At 53.7% G+C, this 19,575-nt stretch overlaps 1 protein-coding gene across 6 annotated transcripts in view; it reads left to right on the forward strand.

The window, feature by feature from the left end:
• The window catches only part of Ralgds (ral guanine nucleotide dissociation stimulator), a 43,186-nt gene extending 23,886 nt beyond the window's left edge, over nt 1-19,300 (forward strand). For 2 of the 6 annotated variants that reach the window (XM_042055471.1, XM_038337584.1), the window contains exons 2-18: nt 6,054-6,164; nt 7,925-8,118; nt 8,552-8,650; nt 9,315-9,508; nt 9,766-10,187; nt 10,803-11,018; nt 11,219-11,322; nt 11,644-11,728; nt 12,878-12,946; nt 13,246-13,332; nt 13,755-13,787; nt 14,060-14,181; nt 14,320-14,415; nt 14,698-14,899; nt 15,042-15,284; nt 16,193-16,307; nt 18,334-19,300. In XM_042055471.1, coding sequence (XP_041911405.1) covers nt 6,054-6,164; nt 7,925-8,118; nt 8,552-8,650; nt 9,315-9,508; nt 9,766-10,187; nt 10,803-11,018; nt 11,219-11,322; nt 11,644-11,728; nt 12,878-12,946; nt 13,246-13,332; nt 13,755-13,787; nt 14,060-14,181; nt 14,320-14,415; nt 14,698-14,899; nt 15,042-15,284; nt 16,193-16,307; nt 18,334-18,512 — 2,571 coding nt within the window. In that variant the 3' untranslated portion in view covers nt 18,513-19,300. Of the gene's footprint in view, nt 1-470; nt 552-6,053; nt 6,165-7,924; nt 8,119-8,551; nt 8,651-9,314; nt 9,509-9,765; nt 10,188-10,802; nt 11,019-11,218; nt 11,323-11,643; nt 11,729-12,877; nt 12,947-13,245; nt 13,333-13,754; nt 13,788-14,059; nt 14,182-14,319; nt 14,416-14,697; nt 14,900-15,041; nt 15,285-16,192; nt 16,308-18,333 lie in introns of those variants that run through there. The other 4 variants (XM_038337587.1, XM_038337588.1, XM_038337585.1 and 1 more) reach the window with 4 other exon arrangements.
• The last annotated feature ends 275 nt before the right edge of the window (nt 19,301-19,575 follow it).

The raw sequence follows: 19,575 nt of genomic DNA on the forward strand, positions 1-19,575 counted from the left end.
GAAAACCAGGGTCCTGGCAGAAGAGGAGGCTGCAGCCGGAAACTGAACACAATGACCATTTAGCATTTGCCTGGGGGAGGGGGCAGGGAAGTCCCTCTCTGTTTTGCCAATAATTCCCTCCCATCCCCATCCTGGAGCTGATTTCCTGATGGCAGTCCCAGGTCCAGAAATGAAGCTGACCTGCTTAAGGTCTCTGGATTCTCTGGAAAACACCAAACTGTCTCTGCCTTTCCTCTTCTGTCATTGTTTCCCCAGCCCTGGGGTTGCCAGATGTCCTCACACATCTGGGCTTCTGCCTGCCATCTCAACTCTAAGTTATGCCACTAGTGACCTAGCTTGACCCGCCTCAGTCCGTGCTTTTTGGAGGTCATGAGGTCTATGCTCCTGCGACAGGCAGGCTTCAGGCAGGCTTCGGCGCCAGCCTGGCAGGAGTGATTTGTGACTTTGTAGCATTTACAGGCAGCAGGCCCCAGCACCATGTTCTTCCTGACTTTGACAGACCTCCAGTTTAGATGCCAGCGCCGTCTGCTAAGAGGCTGGAGGGCAGAGAGGTGAAGTCCCTGACCTAGATAAGTATGCTGGGAGGAAGGGTCGCAGACAGGACTTCGGCATAAGCCGTGTTCTCTGGGATTGGGGATGGGGTGCCTGCTGCCTGTAAGAGCTGGAAGCGGGACAAAGCAGAAATGGCTAGAGGACAGTAGAAAGCAGCAGAAGCTGGGGGTGGAGGTTGGCCCTGGTTGGGTGAGTGCTGGGAAAGCTTAGAGTCCGAGGAAGGTGAAAGTACTTTACATTTGGAGACCCTGAGGACAGTAGACCAGGAATTTAGCATAATAGCTGGCGGCCTAGGGCTTGGTGGAAGGGCCTGGGCTAAATAATTTGCATGCATTTTATCCTTGGGGGGGTAGGGCTATTAATAGCCCATTTGACAGATGAAACGACTAATTCGATTGCACAGAGTCAATAAGCAGTCAACTGCAGAGGCAGAGGCCAGGCCACGGCAGCTAGCCTGTGAAGCCTGAAGGCTGTGTGGGTTGGACACAGTGAAGTGGGGGCTTCTCCTTCTGGACTGTCTGGTCTCTTGATCACACTGTGTGCAACTCTTAACTTACCCTAGGGTTCTTTTGTTCCCTTGGCACTGGAGACCCAAAGACATAGGGAGGGGTGTGTGTATACACAAGATAATCTTTCAGAGGGACTTCCTGGCTGACTCTTAAGAAGGCAGCCTCCAGGAACCTGAGGGGACTGGCCATCACTGCCGGGCCCCCAGGACCCCTGGCCCCACTGTTGCTTTACTCAGAGACACAGTAGAAGATGAGGAGGCCCAGACCAGACTGGTACTGATCCTCTGCGCTGAGAGAGACCTGCTGGTTCGTTTCCTGGGAGTCCCAGGGCAGCTCTGGAGCAGGAGGAACCAGATTGCCAGCAGGGCAAGAATGGGGGCTGACTCTCAGTGAGGTGACCAGACAGTTTTCAGGCCTGTGGGTTGTGGAGGGGGGTTCCAGAAGACTGCACTCTGAAGGGTCTCAGTTTGCACCTGCCCTGGGGTTGAGCTTCTGTTAACCTCACAAGTGCTGTGTTATCAGGCATACACCCCAAGGAAGCAGTCCCCAGCACAGTGAGAGTGAGAGACTGAGATTGGTTGAGGCCCTGAGCAAACTCAGTTCTCTGGAGAAAGGAAAGCCTGAATGAAGGCTGCTCACTGAGCAGGGCACAGGGACCAGAACTGCTGGGCCATGGGTGTTCTGTTGGCATTCTCCCCTCCCTTGAGCCTTTGCCTGCAGCTGTTGTCCTACCGCCGCACCTGCAGGAGTTCTGCCCTTTTAAGCCCAGAGGTGCAGAGCCCAGCTCTGTAGTGAAGGCAGCTGTGCTCAAAGGCCAGCTTGGCTCCTCTGAGTCCCAGAGTTTCCTTCATCTGTAAGATGGGCATGATGCTAGTTACTCTTGGAGTTCTGGAATGGACCAAATGGAGACCGATGGCCTGACAAGTGCAGCTCACAGAGCCTGGCAGTGACCACAGCTAGTTTTTCTGACCAGGTGACAAGCCCAAGCCTTCTGGATGTCTGGGCTCCTGGGACATGTGGCCTGGCACTTGGAGCTTGCCTCAGCGTGGCATCACAGGCTTTTCCCCCAGGACATGAACTTAAGCCTTTGCTCAGAGGTACGGGTGTGAAACTTGCTGTGTACCTGAGGAAGTCATCTCTGTCCCCAGCCCTCCCCTGCATCTATGTGACCAAGGCTGGACCCTGCCCTGGTGTTGTGCCTCTGATAGAAGCAGCAGCCAGCTTTGGGTGTGTCCCTCCAGGCCAGGGATCAAATCCTTGTCCTGCTGCTGTTTCCTGTCCCTACCTGGCTGTTCCCTCTTCTCTCAGGCAGCATTCTGGAAGAGTCACATGCACTGAGTGTAAAGGACCTGGTAAAAGAGTTGCCCGAGTCCGCTGGACAGCATGGTCATGCTCTGTGGTGTGGGTCATCCCAGACCCGGCCAACAGTGGCCATTTTATGATAAGAGCCAGTTGCAAATGGAGAGTGGGACCAGGTAGACAAAGCTGGGTTTACTGGGCTGAAGGGATGGATCTCCCCTCCCCATCTGAGCTTAGTTTTCTTTCCTAAAATGCTAATTTGACCAGTAGCTGGGTTCAGGCTAACAGGGAGGGCTCCTGGCAACCCGAATCTGACTCTGGGAGAGCTCCACACAGGCTGAGCGCAGGGCTTTACAGCCTGAGGGCAGGGCTTTACAGCCTGAGGTCTTGGTGCTCCCTTCCTGCCACGGCAACCAGGCACCCACAGTCCCTAGCTGAGGCCGCCCTCTGTGGCCTACGGGCTTGGGGATTGCCTAGGGCTGCTATGAGGGTTTAGCATCTAGAGGACTCTAATACATGATATTTTCATTATTCCTCTTCTACTGGGGCTCATGGTCTAAGAGCCGAACCAAGGCCGAGGTTTGAGGAGTCATGTACACTGTCTGTTTGGCCCCTCCCCTGGGCCTTGGTTTCCATCTCTCAAATGGGTAGAGAACAGCCTGAGATTGCTAACTAGCATGCGGACTGCTCTCTCCCTCTTCTGGAAGCTTCATTCAAGGTCCAGGACTCTGAATGAGCTGCCATTTGGGTCCAGGAGTCCCAAGTGGGCCTCTGACAGGTGGGTCTCACACGTCATCGGCTCTGGTGGTACACCACGTATTGTCTGCTACCCTTACTCGTCTGCAGCCCCCATCCTGTCACCTGTTAGCTCTCCCAGCCCATAGCTCAGCCAAACTGGGGGTTGAGACCCTTCCTGAGATATGGTACATGGGTTTGGTCCTTTGGGTCCTGCGTGTCCAGAGCTGTAGGGGACCTGCAAGGGGCCTGCTAGAGCCCTGGGGTGATCTAGTGACTCAGTGGCCCTGGGCAGTAGTACAGGCAGGTTTAGAAATCACCCTGAAGGTTTAGAATCCCCCTTCACCACCAAGTAGGCTGAGCCTCTGTAAGTGTAGAGAGAAACTGTGATCCTGTGCTCTGAAATCTACCATGTCTGCCAAGGCCTGAAACAGAAGCAGCCACTGTCTGACTGGACACCCCACCACCACCACCCAGTGCTCTTCAGGGAGAGATGACAGGCCTGGAGTCCCCATGGGCCCCTTGCTGCTTACTGTTCTGGGCTTGGCCTGCAGCTCTCTCTCTCTTTTAGCTGGGCACACACATCCTGCTGGCCTGCTACCCTGAGAACATTAATCAGGTGATACCACCCAGGCCATGTTTTCTCTCCCCATTCTAGGAGCTCTGGACTATGCTCAAGAGACAGTGATTGGGTTGGGGGGCTGCTCACAGGCCCCCCCCCTAGAGATACTGTCACCCCTAAGTGACTGACCTAAGTGTATTACACATAGCTGCCAACTTTGTCCCAGGGCCCTGGGGGCCTTGCACATGCTGGGGGAGGATGGTCCTCCTTAAGGACACAGCCAACCATGTGGCATTCCTTCCTCGGAGGCTTCCTGGAGGCCTGCCGCAGGCGGACAGGCAGGCAAACACTTGCTGTATCAGCTGTTCCCTAGGCCAGCTCACCCCTCTTCTCCCTGGTCTGCCTGACTGAGTAGCTCAAGGTCCCTGCCCTTCCAGCCTCAGAGGGGCCTTAGGGAGGATCTTTAGACTGGGGAGAGGGGCTCTTCTCTGCTTCTTTCTAACCAGGCTGGCGGCATCTGTCTTCCCTGGGTATCTGGCAAAGGTGCCCACATTCAGCACTGTAGGGTGGGCTGGTTCATTTCTGCTGTGGTTGCTTTAAGGAAATGGAGCAGTTCCCATCTGTGTGACAGGGTATCGACTCCCCAGAGGAAGGCTTGTAAGACTCTCAGTGCCTGTCAGCACCCCCCTCACCCAGCTGGCAGAATTTCCCCCCTCAGGTGGGGGAAGGGCTCAGGGATCACATGACACTCCCACAGGGCCCAGGCCAGCTGCTGGACTGTCAGCTGGAGCCCAGGGCTGAGAAAGGACTTGCTTTTGAGCCCTGCTCAAGCATGGCCACTGTGCTACTTGCATCCAGCTTCTCCTTCGGGTTTGCCTGGCCAGGCAGGCACATTTCTGTCCATTGAGCACCAATAAAAAACTGTTACTGTACTGGGCTCCTTGGGCTGAAATCCAGTGTTGTGTGGTGGAAGAGGGAGTTTCATGTGTGAGACCCTGACTTCCTGCTGCTGGCCACCTGGGTGTTTAGGACCCTGACACCAGATGTGGCCAGACTCCTTAGGAAAGGCAGACTCTCCCAGCCTTTACTGCCAAGAACCTCTGAGGAGGCACAGTGGGTGGTGCAGGGCCATGGTCTCCTTTATGTCTTCTGAAAGACTTTCTAGATTCAGGCCAGGGGTGAGCTGATGACAATGTCACTGGTCTCTTAAGTCTGTGGGCCAGGATTGCTTAGGTACATGAACCTTCTTATTACCTACTGACTTCCAGGAAACAGACCTGGTCTTGTTTCCAGAGAAGATAGACAGCCGTGAGCCTAGTGTGGTGGCCATGGCTTTACCCTTGGTTCAAAGCCTGGAGTAGGAGGTCAGAATATCCAAAAGTTGTTTCCAGGCTTCCCAGAGCCCTGTGAGGGTGGATGGCAGACACATGAGCTCAGGTGCAGCCCACATCACACTGGCCCCAGAAGGGTCAGCAGTGTGACTCTGGATAGGTAAGCAGACTTTGGCCAGAGTCCTTTGGGCACCACGGCAATCCTTATGGTTCAAATGGGGTGTGGGGCAGTAACTCGTACCTGCTAGCCCCTCTCTGAGCTCTGAGAGGTTGGTTTATTTACCCTCCATCCCAGCTGTAGCCCTTCCCTGGACCACAGGAGTTGAAGAGATATTGGGGTATCGGGAAGCATGTTTACTTTCTGTTTGGGGCTCTGAGAAGCAGCCACATGACCCCCTCCTTTCTCAACTAGACCTCATGATTTGGGCTTTTGTGGAACCCCAGCGTTGTTGCTCTTCCCCATTCACGTGAGAAAGAACAGCCAGCCGGGAAGTCCCGTGTTGCCCAAGAGGTCTCAGCAGCATGAATGAGCAGAAGGGGAAGGAAGCAGTCAGATGCGGCCTGCGTTTGCACCTTTCTAGACCCATGTTGCTGACTTCAGGGTTGGGCTAGGAGGAACTGCCTTATGCTGCCGAGTCAGGCAGGAACCTCAGACTAGACAGAGATGAGGGCGAAGGTGACACCGGGCCTTGGGCTCTGGGGCTAGGTTTTACTGAGGGCCAATGGCACCTGTGTCCATGTTAGGACTTTGGGATGGAGACTTTGCCATATACAACAAAACAGTTTGACTTGGGTCGGTTACTCCTGCCGCAACCTCCCCTTACCCTTCTGCAAAATGGCTGGATAACAATACCTGGCTTAGAGGGAGAATAGGGGTGTGATCCAGGACTAGGCAGGAGCAGGTACCTGAAGTGTTGGTCTTTTGGTCATGAGGAGCCTGGTGGGAAGGGGAGTCTTGGGCTCTCCATTAACTTCACACTGGAGGTCTTGGAGCCGCTTGTCTGTGTCATCCCCCTGCAACAGACCCCAATAACCTGTTCGGGCTGCCGGCCCATGTCTTTCCAGAGCTCTACGCAGGAGATTGGGGAGGAGCTGATCAACGGGGTCATCTACTCCATCTCCCTGCGCAAGGTTCAGCTACACCAGGGAGCCACCAAAGGCCAGCGCTGGCTAGGGGTGAGTACAGAGAGGAGACCCTCCCCACCTCTCTCCTTCCTTCCCCCAACCCAAAGTGCAACCCGTGCAGAAAGGCCCTGCTGACTTACCTACCTACAAGTGAGAGACACCATTGGCGTTGTTTCTCATTTCCCATAAGGCCATGCATACTTGAATATTTTGCCTGATTTAAATACCTGTCTCCAGATGTCAGTCCTACACCTTCCTATAAGTCCTATAAATCCTCTCACATAGTAGGGCTGCCCTCTGTCCCCAGGGAATAGAAGTTCAGGCTTTGTACATTGTCTTAGCTAGGATTACTATTGCTAGCTAAGATATTACTATTGCTATGAAGAACCACCATGACCAAAAACAAGCTGGGAGAAAAAGGTTTATTTGACTTATGCTTCTACATCCATAATCCATTACTAAAGGAAGTCAGGGCAGCAGCTCAAACAGGGCAGGAACCTGCCATCAGGAACTGATTCCGAGGCTATGGAGGGGCACTGCTTACTGGCTTGCTCACTGTGGCTTGCTCAGCCTGCTTTCTTATAGAACCTAGGACCACCAACAGAGGGATGGCACAACCCACAATGGACTGGGTCCTGCCACATTAATCACCAATTAAGAAAGTGTCCTGGCCGGGCGGTGGTGGCGTACACCTTTAATCCGGGAGGCAGAGGCAGGCGGATCTCTGAGTTCGAGGCCAGCCTGGTCTACAAGAGCTAGTTCCAGGACAGGCTCTAGAAACTACAGGGAAACCCTGTCTCAAAAAACCAAAAAAAAAAAAAAAAAAAGAAAAGAAAGAAAGAAAGAAAGTGTCCTACAGGCTTGTCTATGGCACTGTCTTAGGGAGACGTTGTCTCAGTCGGGATGACTCTAGGCTGTGTCAAGTTGACAAAATTAGCGAGCGTGTATACACTTCTAAAACTTGCTGTCTCCAAACACACCTCGTGGGCCCCCTGAGCTCAGAAGCTCGGCCTGACCCAGCCACGTAATAGTCCAGAAGGAAAACCTGTTGCCACAGCTGTTGAGTGTCATTGCTGTTGTCCCAACAGGATTCTTCTCTGGTCACTGAGCTTCCTCAGGGAACGCTCTAGGTCCTGATAAGGCCAATCCCTGACTCTGGAGTAAACCTGTTTTTCCGCCTCTAGGATGGGCTATTCAGTTTGGACACACACCTTCCCCCTCCACCCCCACCCAGAGTACGTTAGATACTCTTGTCACTCACCTAAAAAACTACCCTGAAGCGTTCCACGCCTCAAATTTTACTTTAAAATCTGAGACCCTGGGGCTGGAGAGATGGCTCAGAGGTTAAGAGCATTGCCTGCTCTTCCAAAGGTCCTGAGTTCAATTCCCAGCAACCACATGGTGGCTCACAACCATCTGTAATGGGGTCTGGTGCCCTCTTCTGGCCTGAAGGCATACACACAGACAGAATACTGTATACATAATAAATAAATAAATAAATATTTAAAAAAAAAAAAAATCTGAGACCCTGCCAGGTGGTGGTGGTGCACACCTTTAATCCCAGCAGAGGCAGGCCTGGTCTACAGAGTGAGTTCCAGGACGGCCAAGGCTGTTACTCAAAGAAACCCTGTCTTGAAAAGAAAAAAAAAAAAGAAAGAAAGAAAAGAAAATCCAAGACCCTTTGCCAGAGACCCTCTTTTTCCCAGCTTTGGCCACATTGTACTGCGGGTGTGTAGGATCTGAGTTCCAGCCTCCAGCTTTCCTGAGACCACAGCCCTGCCTCTGACTGTGTCCTTCCCTTGTTCACCCAGTGTGAGAATGAGTCAGCCCTGAACCTCTACGAGACCTGCAAGGTGCGCACGGTGAAGGCTGGCACTCTGGAGAAGCTGGTGGAGCACCTGGTGCCTGCCTTCCAGGGCAGTGACCTCTCCTACGTCACCGTCTTCCTGTGCACCTACAGAGCCTTCACCACCACTCAGCAGGTGCTGGACCTGCTGTTCAAGAGGTGAGCACCAGCTCCAGACCCAGGGCACCCTTCCTCTTGAGAATACCTTGTGTCCCTGTGAGCCCCAGTTTGATGGTAAACATTCTCATAGACTGTTGTCAGGACTGAATTAGCTGGACCCTGGCAGTGCCACCCCCGTCTGAGCTGTCAAGGCCCGTGTGGGTCCTTTCTTCCATGGAGAAGCCATTTCACCTGAGTCTCAGACTAAACAGTCCCCCCACCTAGAAAGGAGGGGAACCTTGACCTGGATATACACAGGCCCTGTGGTAACCGATTGAGAGGCCCCGGGTCTGCCAAGGTGTCCAAGTGTATAAAACAAGTGCCGTGTGCAGCTGTGTTGCCAGGCACTTCTCTGTGGCAAGAGCAGAGAGTCCCTGCCTCCCTGAGGTCCATTCCCATCAGGGAGTTGGCCAGTAACACTAGACATCATAAGCAGGTACGGTAGATGTGACGCCCTCACGGCCTCCTCTAGATATGGCTGCATCCTCCCGTACTCCAGTGAGGATGGCGGACCGCAGGACCAACTCAAAAAGTAAGTGGACTTTGGGTCAAGAGGGGGGAGGTTTGGGGAACAGGACTGAGCAAACCATAGGTCCCACACTTCTGATTTGTGCTCGTGGGCTGAGGTCTAAGGCTCCTCCTGCACCAGGAGGAAGACAGAGTTCAGGGTGGAACTAAGCATTCAAGGAGCAAAGAGGAGGGTATCTATGTGTGTGCGTGAGAGAGAGAAGCGGGGGCGCGCATATGGGGTGCCATTCAGAACCAGCTACTACGAGAATCCTTCCTAGCACAGCCTATCTCGATAGACACACAGCTTCACTCCTTGGTAAGGGGTTCAAAGAACAAACCATGTGCCTCAGGAAAACACAGCCCACACGTGGCTCACAAAGAATAGGTACTGAGGTAGTCCCAACCACTGGTTGAGGTTCCTCGAATGCCGGGTAGGAGGATAAGGATTTGCATTCAGGCAGAGTTGAGCAGGAGTAGCGGCGTTCCCCTAAAGAGCCTGGAGAACTGCCATCCCATTGATGAGCCTTTTCAGTCTCCTGTGGGAATTCTCTGTAGCTTCTATCTCATTCCTTGGCCTGCCACAGTCAGAACAGCCAAAGGAGACTTGTGGGTGGAAGCACACCACAGGGGTGCTGTGGGAGGGTGGGAGGAGAGGCCATGCTTCTGACTCTGCTGCCTGTCCCCAGTGCCATCTCCTCCATTCTGGGCACCTGGCTGGACCAATACTCAGAGGATTTCTGTCAACCTCCGGACTTTCCCTGCCTCAAGCAGCTGGTGGCTTATGTGCAACTCAACATGCCTGGCTCAGACCTGGAGCGCCGTGCTCACCTTCTTCTGGCCCAGCTGGAGGACCTGGAGCCCAGCGAGGCTGAGCCTGAGGGTGAGGAGACAGGGGAAGCTACACAGAGCCTGGTCGGAGGGACCAGTACTAGTTCCCACCACAGAGAGACTCCAGGACTGGCACTGGGCCAGGAGCTAGAATGTGCCTGGGACCAGCAGGCAGTATACTGTGACCTGGGTCCACATCTTGTTTGGGGAGGGGCAGGGACAGGTGCTTGTCTCTCTGACAGGCAGCGGTACTCTGTCTTGGAAATGCTCTGGGCAAGGCGCCCATGGTGGACATCTTTTCTCCTGCAGCCCTATCCCTAGCTCCAGTGCTGTCTCTGAAACCAGCTTCCCAGCTTGAGCCAGCTCCAGCACTGCTTCTGGCATCCAGCCAGGGTTTGGCACCAGAGCCAGCGCCAGAGCCAGTACCAGCTTCTGAGCCAGATCCATCCCTAGGACCAGCACTGGCATCCACACCGGTGGTGGCACCAGTTTCTGAGGTGGAATCAGCTCTAGTGCCACCGCTAGAGCCTGAGCTGTCCCTCGCACCCGCTCTGGAGCTGGAGCCGGCTCTCTCACAGGCCCTGGAGCTGGATCCAGCTGCTGTGCCTGCTCCTGCACTGCAGCCTTCCTGGTCTTTGCCTGGAGCCACAGAGAATGGACTAGATGAGAAACCGCACCTCCTGCTATTCTCTCCAGATCTGGTGGCTGAGCAGTTTACGCTGATGGATGCTGTGAGTGGCTCAGTGGGGTAGGGCAAGGCTGACTTCCTTTTGTATTCTGCTGTCGAGACCTGTTTTCTGGTTCAGAACCTGTGCCCCAGGGTGAATCCCAGCACCACTGTTAAGAAATACGTGAATAGGAAACATTACTTAATCCCAAGGCATTGATTCCCCCTGCTTGGTGGTCATGAGGTACATGCATGTGCACTTGTGCACACGTGCATACACACTACACACTTAAGGATTTGGAGCAGATAGAAAGTGTGGTGGGCCTGACCTCTTAGGGATGGAGGCTTGCTCACCAAGATACCCATAGGCCCCTGGGCCACCTCCCTGGAGTCCTATCCTAGCCTCAGCACTTATGAAGTGCTTCCTATGTATTGGAGACAGACAGACACAGGACAGACTGTAACCAGTGTGTTCACTGGGAAGGGGGCAACAGATGCTTTCTGAGATGAGCAGGTATGAGCCACTGGTATGTGCCCCTGCCTTTTCCCCGTCATTAGTTCCTGTTCTCAGAGGTCAGGTGGAGAGGTAAGAGTCCCACGGGGCTCATCCTCACTCTCTGAGGTCCAGCTTGGGCCTGTGGGCTGTGCATTCCACAGTGACACTAATTCTTCTCCCTAGGAACTGTTCAAGAAAGTGGTGCCCTACCACTGCCTGGGCTCCATCTGGTCGCAGCGGGACAAGAAGGGCAAGGAGCACCTCGCACCTACCATCCGTGCCACTGTCGCCCAATTCAACAACGTGGCCAACTGTGTCATTACTACCTGCCTTGGCGACCAGAGCATGAAGGCCCCAGACAGGGCCCGGGTGGTGGAACACTGGATCGAGGTGGCCAGGGTAGGCTGCAGGAGGGGCCTGGGGACCTCTTCTTTTTTCTCAGGGCCACACAGCCTTCTTCCAGGTGCACACTCCTTCCTGGCACTGTGCACTTGAGCAGCTGCGTGAGTGAGTGCCCCTGGCATGCCCTCTGGGAGCTTCCTGGCATTCTTACGGAGGGTCTCAGCCTGGGACTCCCCTCACAGACTCTTTGTCTCCAGGAGTGCAGAGCGCTCAAGAACTTCTCCTCCCTCTACGCCATCCTCTCTGCTCTACAGAGCAATGCCATCCACCGCCTGAAGAAGACATGGGAAGAGGTCTCCAGGTAGGCCTTCCTGTCTGCTATACCCTGGGATGGCTCTGCCTTCAGTGAACCCCAGTAGCAAAGTCCAAGGGGCGGGTCCGCTGGTGAACACAGTGCAGTGTGCACACCCTGATTAGAGCCAGGTGAGAGTTTCGTGCTTGCACACAGCCACAGAACTGTCCAGCTGAAAGCAACCCGTCTGTAGTCCCCCGTGGAGCCATGTTTAAAACATCCTTCTCCAGCAGCTTAGGGTCTTTAGTGTAAAAGCAAATGGATTCTCCATCGTGCCTGCCCCGGTGCAGACTCTTCCCAACTGTTGCCTTCTTTCCGCACTTCCTTCAGGGACAGTTTTCGAGTGTTCCAGAAACTGTCGGAGATTTTCTCTGATGAGAACAACTACTCACTGAGCAGAGAGCTGCTCATCAAGGTGAGGAACCATAGAGAACAAGGGGATGGCAAACTTCCATGCTTGACAGAGCTTGGACAGGTGGCAGGCATAGAAGGAACAGTAGGTCCCTGGTAATCTGATGTAGTGGGGACAGCCAGCCTGGCTTCTGCAGGAGGATTAGCAGATCTACAGCTTCCTGCTGGGATTTAGCCACTGGCAGACTGATGGGCAGGCAATGGAAGGGGGTGCAACTACCTTCTTTCCAGAGGCAGTTCATTCTGTCTCTGTGATGCCAGGCCTGTCAGGGTTGGGGGGTCCTTCCTCCATCTAGTCCCAGGGTACAGATATGCCTGCATAATTGGCTTTCCCCCTTGTCCTGAAGCAGAAGCTGTTGGCTATCATGAGGAATGGTGGCAGGCTACCTTGTCCCTTGGAGCCACAGGCAGCTTAACATCAGGGACTGATAAACATACCTTTCTGTCTCACCCCAGAACATTCTCACCCCCACCCCCCTCTAAAAGGCAGCATTATTTGTTGGCCCTGCCCCTGCCATACTGGTCAGGCTGAGACAGCCCTGAGGAGCTCCGTATCCTCTGCTGAGGGCCCTGTGGAGCTGGGAAGCACTGGTCTTGGGCTCCACCTGGGTGCTGGAACAAGGAGTTTGAGACGTCTTGTCCCTCTCCCATTTTGACTGAGCTCAGTTAAAGATCCTGCCACACACCGAGAGGCCCCAGGACAGGACCCAGTCAGTGGGCTGCATTCCTCTGAGTCCTTGTGGGTTCTGCACAAGTTGCTGCCAGTCTCTATGCCTGTTTTCTTGTCTGGCAAATAGAGGGTACTGAGGTTACAGGAGGTGATGCTATCTAAGGGAAAAGAGTATGCAAGAGATCACTGGACTTGTTTACAGGAAACAAGTCAGGATGGCACTAGGCCTGGGCATTGAGCCCGCCTGTCTGCAGGAGGCAGGTGCAGGGTCCTCTGAACTTTGAAGGCGAGGACTCGAGTGCAGGAAGGCCAGGCCCGGCCTTCCTCCTCCACCATTGAGTGTTAGGAAAAGAGATGCTCTAGAAGCATCAACTGTGGCAGAAGGCATGCTGGGTCAGTACGGGACCTCCAGGCCCAGAGTCAGAGCACAGACTGGGGTCAGGAGGGAGAAAATCTCATTCTCTCTGCCTTCAACCCTGGCAGGAGGGAACCTCCAAGTTTGCCACGCTGGAAATGAACCCTAGGAGAGCCCAGAGGCGGCAGAAGGAGACAGTGAGTGAGCTGGAGGTTGGGAAAGGAAGGGTTCCATTGGCCTTTATCTTCCTTGCAAGGTGACAGGCTACTTCTTGGGGAACAGAACAAAACTCTGTACCATCAGAGTCTTTGGGGGAAGAGTATGAGCAGGGGCCACTTGATCTGCCCATTTCCAGCTTGGGATGGGAGGACCTGGGAGAGATGGGGCAAAGGCTCTCGGGCTGCTCCAAGTGCAAGCAAGGCCCTGGTGGGGTTATGGTCAGGTGAGTAGGGGAGAGGAGCACCAAGCCTTGCTTATTTCCCACCTGATGTCCCAGGGTGTCATCCAGGGCACTGTCCCCTACCTGGGCACATTCCTCACTGACCTGGTGATGCTGGACACTGCCATGAAGGACTATCTGTATGTGAGTGAACCTGGGGCTGAGGTGGGCTGAGGGTGGGATCCTGAGGCCTTGGAGGCCCCTGCTGACCCCTGAGCTCTGGTTCTCATGAGAACTTAAAGGTTGCCCCCCTGACAAGCCTCCAGAGCTGTCTGACGGCAGAGCTGAGGAGTGGGTTGGTCATACTTCTCTGCACCCTCAGATAGTGGCTCGCTACACTCCAAGGTCAAACTGCCTGTGGGCCAAGCAGGGCCTTCTAACTCAGAATGGGTTGGACAAAAATGTCTACAAATCTGCCCTCAGGTTTATCTGAGATGGTGCCTAGGGCCAGGTGTCCATGCTCCCTGCCCCCTAGTGGGTGCCTGTCGTAGTGCAGAACAAAGTAGGCAGGACTTTAATGGTGGAGAAGGCTGCTTTCTTATGGATGTTGGCTGTCTGTCTTCTAGGGGAGACTCATCAACTTCGAAAAGAGAAGGAAGGTGAGGCACTGCCACCCTCGGGGTGGGGAGGGGGTCAGACACACATTCCATCCTTGTGTTGATCTCTGGTGACATTTGGTACACCCTTCAAGGGCTGTACCAAGGGAGCTGGGAGACAGCATCCAGGACGGCTTCCTAGGTGTGGCTGTTTGGACTGTGAAGCAGGAAGGAGCCTGAGTGGGTGCAAGTGGGGGAGTAGTCAGAGAAGACCTAGCGGCTAGCCCCAGCCCCACCCTCATAGGTCCATCACCACCCTGTCTTCCTTGACCCAGGAGTTCGAAGTGATCGCCCAGATTAAGCTGCTGCAGTCCGCCTGCAACAATTACAGCATCGCTCCTGAGGAGCCCTTCAGAGCCTGGTTCCGAGCCATGGACCGGCTCAGCGAGGCTGAGAGGTGAGGCTGTAGGTCCTGGGCTATCACGCCACACTATTGTCTGGTGATAGCTGTGTACCCAGGCTCCAGCTTCTGGGCTAGCCCTGGTTGGGAGCTCCAGCTTAGCTTCTGGTAGCCTCACAGCCACTTCTGCCTTAGCTACAACCTTTCGTGTGAGCTGGAGCCTCCGTCCGAGTCAGCCAGCAACACCCTCAGGAGCAAGAAAAGCACAGCCATTGTCAAGCGCTGGAGCGAGTAAGTGCCTGGGCCCAGGGGCGCACGGGGACCAGAAGAGCCTCAGGGTTGTGGGCTAGGAGAGCCAACTAAGCTGGCGCTAGGGTCTTACCCTGACACTGCCAGCCCTGTCAGTCACAGAGTGAGTTGAATCAGCTCTCTGGTACTTAGTTTCCACCTCTCTGAAATGGGGCAATCCCACAGATATCCAGGGAAAACCAAGCACTGGTAGACCAAGACTCCACATATTTAAGGGTGGTGTCCTTGGGAAAACCCCTGACATAAGCCAACCTTTTCCTTCAGCCGCCAGGCTCCCAGCACCGAGCTTAGTACCAGTAGCAGTGCCCACTCCAAGTCCTGTGACCAGCTCCGGTGCGGCCCCTACCTCGGCAGCGGGGACATCACTGATGCCCTCAGCGTGCACTCAGCTGGTTCTTCCAGCTCTGACGTGGAGGAAATCAACATGAGCTTTGTCCCAGAGTCTCCTGATGGCCAGGAAAAGAAGGTAACCACCCATGCCCCCACCCCTCCTTACTGTTGCATCTCACACTGTGTCCAGCAAGGGGCCCAGAAGTCCCCAAAGCTGACCTCTAGCCTTTAGGGCCCTTCATGATTCAGGCTGCTGTTGACACTGCTGTCATCCACAGTTCTGGGAGTCAGCCTCCCAGTCATCCCCAGAGACCTCTGGCATCAGCTCAGCCTCCAGCAGCACCTCCTCTTCATCAGCCTCCACCACACCCGTGTCTACCACACGGACCCACAAGCGCTCCGTCTCAGGGGTCTGCAGCTACAGCTCCTCACTGCCACTCTATAACCAGCAGGTGGGCGACTGCTGCATCATCCGGGTCAGCCTGGACGTGGACAACGGCAACATGTACAAGAGCATCCTGGTGAGCCAGCAGCAGGGCATCCTTCTGGGGCCCAACTTGGCCAGGAGGCAGACATGCACAGATACCTGTGTGCAACTTTAATTTTTAGCATTGACCTTCTAGGTTTGAAAAAATAGAAATAACTGAAGACTTTGGTCAGCACTCAGGGCTTGAGAGGTGGGAAAGGAGCAGTAAGGAAACTGGCCTGTAGGTCATCAGGTCTGAAGCAATGGGACAAGGGTTGAGGGAGAGGTGGTCAGGGCTCCGTTAAACTGTAAGGCCCTTGACTTTCTTTGGTGACTTGGTCTGCTGACCAAGATGAAGGCAGGCTGCTGAGGAGGCTGCTGTTGCAGTCCAAGCTCAGGGAAAGGGAGGCCAAAGCAGGCTGGTGGCCATGGGCAGAATCAGTAGTGTTAAAGTATGGGTGTTAATTTGAATGTGGAGCCAATGGGATTGCCCACAGATTTGTAAGTGGGCACACAGGGAGGCCCTTTCTCACCTGCCAGGGCTCCAGCTGCAGTGGAGGCAGCCCCTCAGCCCCAGGAGCTGCAATGGCTCTTACTCACATTCACCTGGGTGACCCCATGACTGAGTCCTGAGCCAGCCTGTGCCACCTGTCATCACAGTGTCAGGGCAGGACAGGATGTAGGTGACTAGTGGGCATTAGGACTGGAGTGGAAATTATTGGTTCCCCAGGCTTATAATCCTCTTGCCTTCAGGGGCACAGGGCTCCCCAAGGCAGTGTGGGAGTTGGTGGCAGGCTGTTGTAGGAAAATGGGGCTGGGGACAGTTGGGAAATGGCCATCCTCATATTATGGGGGCCACTTTAAGGAAGCAGAAGATGGAAAGGTACCCAGATAGGTCTCTGGCCACTGTGCCCTGGGAAAGCATTTATGACCTTTGTCTTGATAGCCTGTCCCCCATTTCAGGTGACCAGCCAGGATAAGGCCCCGACTGTCATCCGAAAAGCCATGGACAAACACAACCTGGATGAGGATGAGCCAGAGGACTATGAACTAGTGCAGATCATCTCGGAAGATCACAGTAAGTCAGACGGCTGGACTCCAGGCCAGGGCAGAGGGGCAGGTCAGCACCGTCCTCTGCCCCAGACCCAGGGCAGGCCAGGGCAGAGGGGCAGGTCAGCACCGTCCTCTGCCCCAGACCCAAGGCCTGAGGCCCTAGAAAGCACAGTAGCAGGTAAATGTGGGCATGGCACCTACTGCGACCTGTCTTGCCCCACCATCTGCTGGGCCTCCCCATCTAAGATGTAAGAGTTGAGAGAGGCTCACTCTAGGGTCTGCTGGAGGGGACATTGTCTGGCTCAACTAAGAAAGCAGGTGTTCAGAAAGAATTTTCACGTGTTAAAATCCACACATATACACAAAAAACATACATACTGAGTCCCATGTTCTAGAAACTAGGAGAAGGATGGAATCAAGAACAAGCCTGGGTTGGAGAGTTGGCTCAGTGTTTGAGTGTGTACTGTGTGCTGAAGAGATGGCTTTGTGGTTAAGAGCACTGGCTGCTTTTCCAGAGCATTCAGGTTCAGTTCCCAGCACCCACATGGTGGCTCACAACCACCTGTAATCCTAGTTCCAGGGATCTGATGCTCCCGTCTAATCTCCTTGGGTATCACATATGTCGCATACATACGTGCAGACAGATACTCATACATAAAGTTAAACCTTAAAATCCTAAGTGTGCGTGTTCTTGCAGTTCCCAGCACACTTATCCGCTGGCTGACAACCTCCTGTAGCTCCAGTTCTAGGGGATCTGACGTTGTCTTTGGGTCTCCATAGATACATGCACATAATTAAAAATAAATAAAAGAACCAAACCGCCAGTCAGTGGTGGTGCAGCGTCTTTAATTCCAGCACTTGGGTGGCAGAGGCAGGTGAATCCTGGTCTACAAAGCAAATTCCAGGACAGTCAGAGCTGTTACACAGAGAAACCCTGTCTTAAAAAAAAAAAAAAAGGTCTGGAGAGATGGCTCAGAGAGGTTAAGAGCATTGCCTGCTCTTCCAAAGGTCCTGAGTTCAATTCCCAGCAACCACATGGTGGCTCACAACCATCTGTAATGAGGTCTGGTGCCCTCTTCTGGCCTGTAGGCATACACACAGACAGAATATTGTATACTAAATAAATAAATAAATAAATAAATAAATAAATAAATAAATTTTTTTTTAAAAAAGGAACCCAAACCAAACTAAAGGAACCAGCCCATTCTCAAGGACCTTAGAGAATTCCAGTCACTCTGTGCCTATGTCCTTCTCCCCATAAGGAGGCTCTGACCAGCAGGTTGCTGCTAGAGAGAGGTCACCAGAGAGGTCACCCATGCATGCTGCCATCACACTGCTGGTGTGAGCCTGACACCCACATCACTGCTTGCCCCAGTCAGCAGTGATGCTCATGACATCTCTTAACTTCTATCGTTTTGGTTATATGGACTGGGTGAGGGGACCCCCTGCCTTGCAGAAAGCAGGCCTACACAGGCTTAGGATCTAGAGTCAGACACAAGGTCAGTAGGAGCCGCAAGTCCAGCTCCGTAATGATGGTCAGATTCTAGGCCAGGGGAGAGTGGTGGAAGTTGGACCTAGAGGAAAGGTCTGCCTCCTGCTGGTCCACAGAGCCATGTGAGTAGTAGGGGAGCATTAAAGAAAGTAGTCAGGGGGCTGGAGAGATGGCTCAGAGAGGTTAAGAGCATTGCCTGCTCTTCCAAAGGTCCTGAGTTCAATTCCCAGCAACCACATGGTGGCTCACAACCATCTGTAATGGGCTCTGGTGCCCTCTTCTGACCTGTAGGCATACATACAGAAAGAATATTGTATACATAATAAATAAATATTTAAAAAAAGAAAAAGAAAAAGAAAGTAATCAGAATTCCAGGAAGCCTGCTCTGGCTGGAAGTCCCAACTGTGAGACAGCCATGTGGGTGGCGGCACAGGGGGACTCTTGGCTAGAGTCACGGGAGCGGTCCTTGGTAGTGGCCTGGCCTGTAGGAGCTCTCAAGTGGCGGACTTATCCCATCCCATGATCACCTCTGATTGCTGCCCTGCTCCCCTCCCACCAGAGCTGAAGATTCCAGAAAACGCCAACGTGTTCTATGCCATGAACTCCACTGCCAACTATGACTTTATCCTAAAGAAGCGGACCTTCACCAAGGGGGCCAATAAGGTCAAGCATGGAGCCAGCTCCACCCTCCCTCGCATGAAGCAGAAAGGACTCAAGATTGCCAAGGGCATCTTCTAAGGACGTCTCCCAGGGTCTGGCTGGCTGAGGACTAAGCACTTACAGACTAGAGTGGCCCAGGCCACACAGGTACCTCTGCCTACCTGCTAGCCCAGGCTACCCTCAGACTCCAATTTCACCCTAAACCTCTCCTGCTGCCGGGATTGACACCTGCCACTGACAGGCTGACCTGGCCTCCGGGGACTACTCGCCGCCTTAGGTGCCTTCTGCTCTCTGGAACCAGAGGACTAGCTGACTTTTGCCAAGGAGTGCTGCCAACTGGGCATGGTACCTTGCCTGCCCTGGACACTACCCTCCACACTTTCCTGACACCTCCCCAGGTGCAAATCACTGCCACCCATGCCCCCGGATGCCCCAGGGCACCCAGCAGGGCTGACCACTGCATTCTCTCCTTGTGCCCACAGGCACTGGCCTGGGACCTTCATGGAAGTCCTGGCCTTTCCTCCCACACTCTAGCCTTTCTCAGGCTGCACCAAAGATTCCACCTTCAGGGCCTACAAAGCGAGGGAGTCTTGCCCACCACGAGCCCCAGCCCTCCCTTGGATCAGAGAGAGAAGCCCTCTCATGGACCACCCGGTTGGTATCGAATCCCATACCACTGAACGTGCAGCATCACTACAGCCTAGGTCATATGAGACTACGTGAAGTGGGAGGCTGCGGGGAGGGAAAGACGACTGAATATTTGTATAAAAAGTAATAAAGTTTACTGATTGGGGTGGGGCAATATTTATTTGTTGTAAATAGAAAATGCTAGACTTGAATATTATATTAAAATCCCGTTTCTACTATGGCCTGGTCACTATGGTTTTGTTCTCTTTATTTTCTTGCTACTAGAAAGGTCCTCTGGCTCTCTTTCATGGAGGATTCTCAGTGGATTTCATGCAGGTATAGAAGAGCCAGCTGCGCTCCCCAGGCATGCTAAAGGAAAGACTTCTCCAGCTCACATGTGGCAGACTGGCTAAAGAGGTGTTGTGTCTATGCTGCTGGCCTCTCAGCACTCCTAAGGGTGTTTGCATCTGAATTGTTAGCATCTGAAAACTAACGCTTCCATGGTGCAGTCTCT

Source organism: Arvicola amphibius, chromosome 7, assembly GCF_903992535.2.
Source record: "Arvicola amphibius chromosome 7, mArvAmp1.2, whole genome shotgun sequence".
In the NCBI taxonomy this organism is placed as follows: Eukaryota; Metazoa; Chordata; class Mammalia; order Rodentia; family Cricetidae; genus Arvicola; species Arvicola amphibius.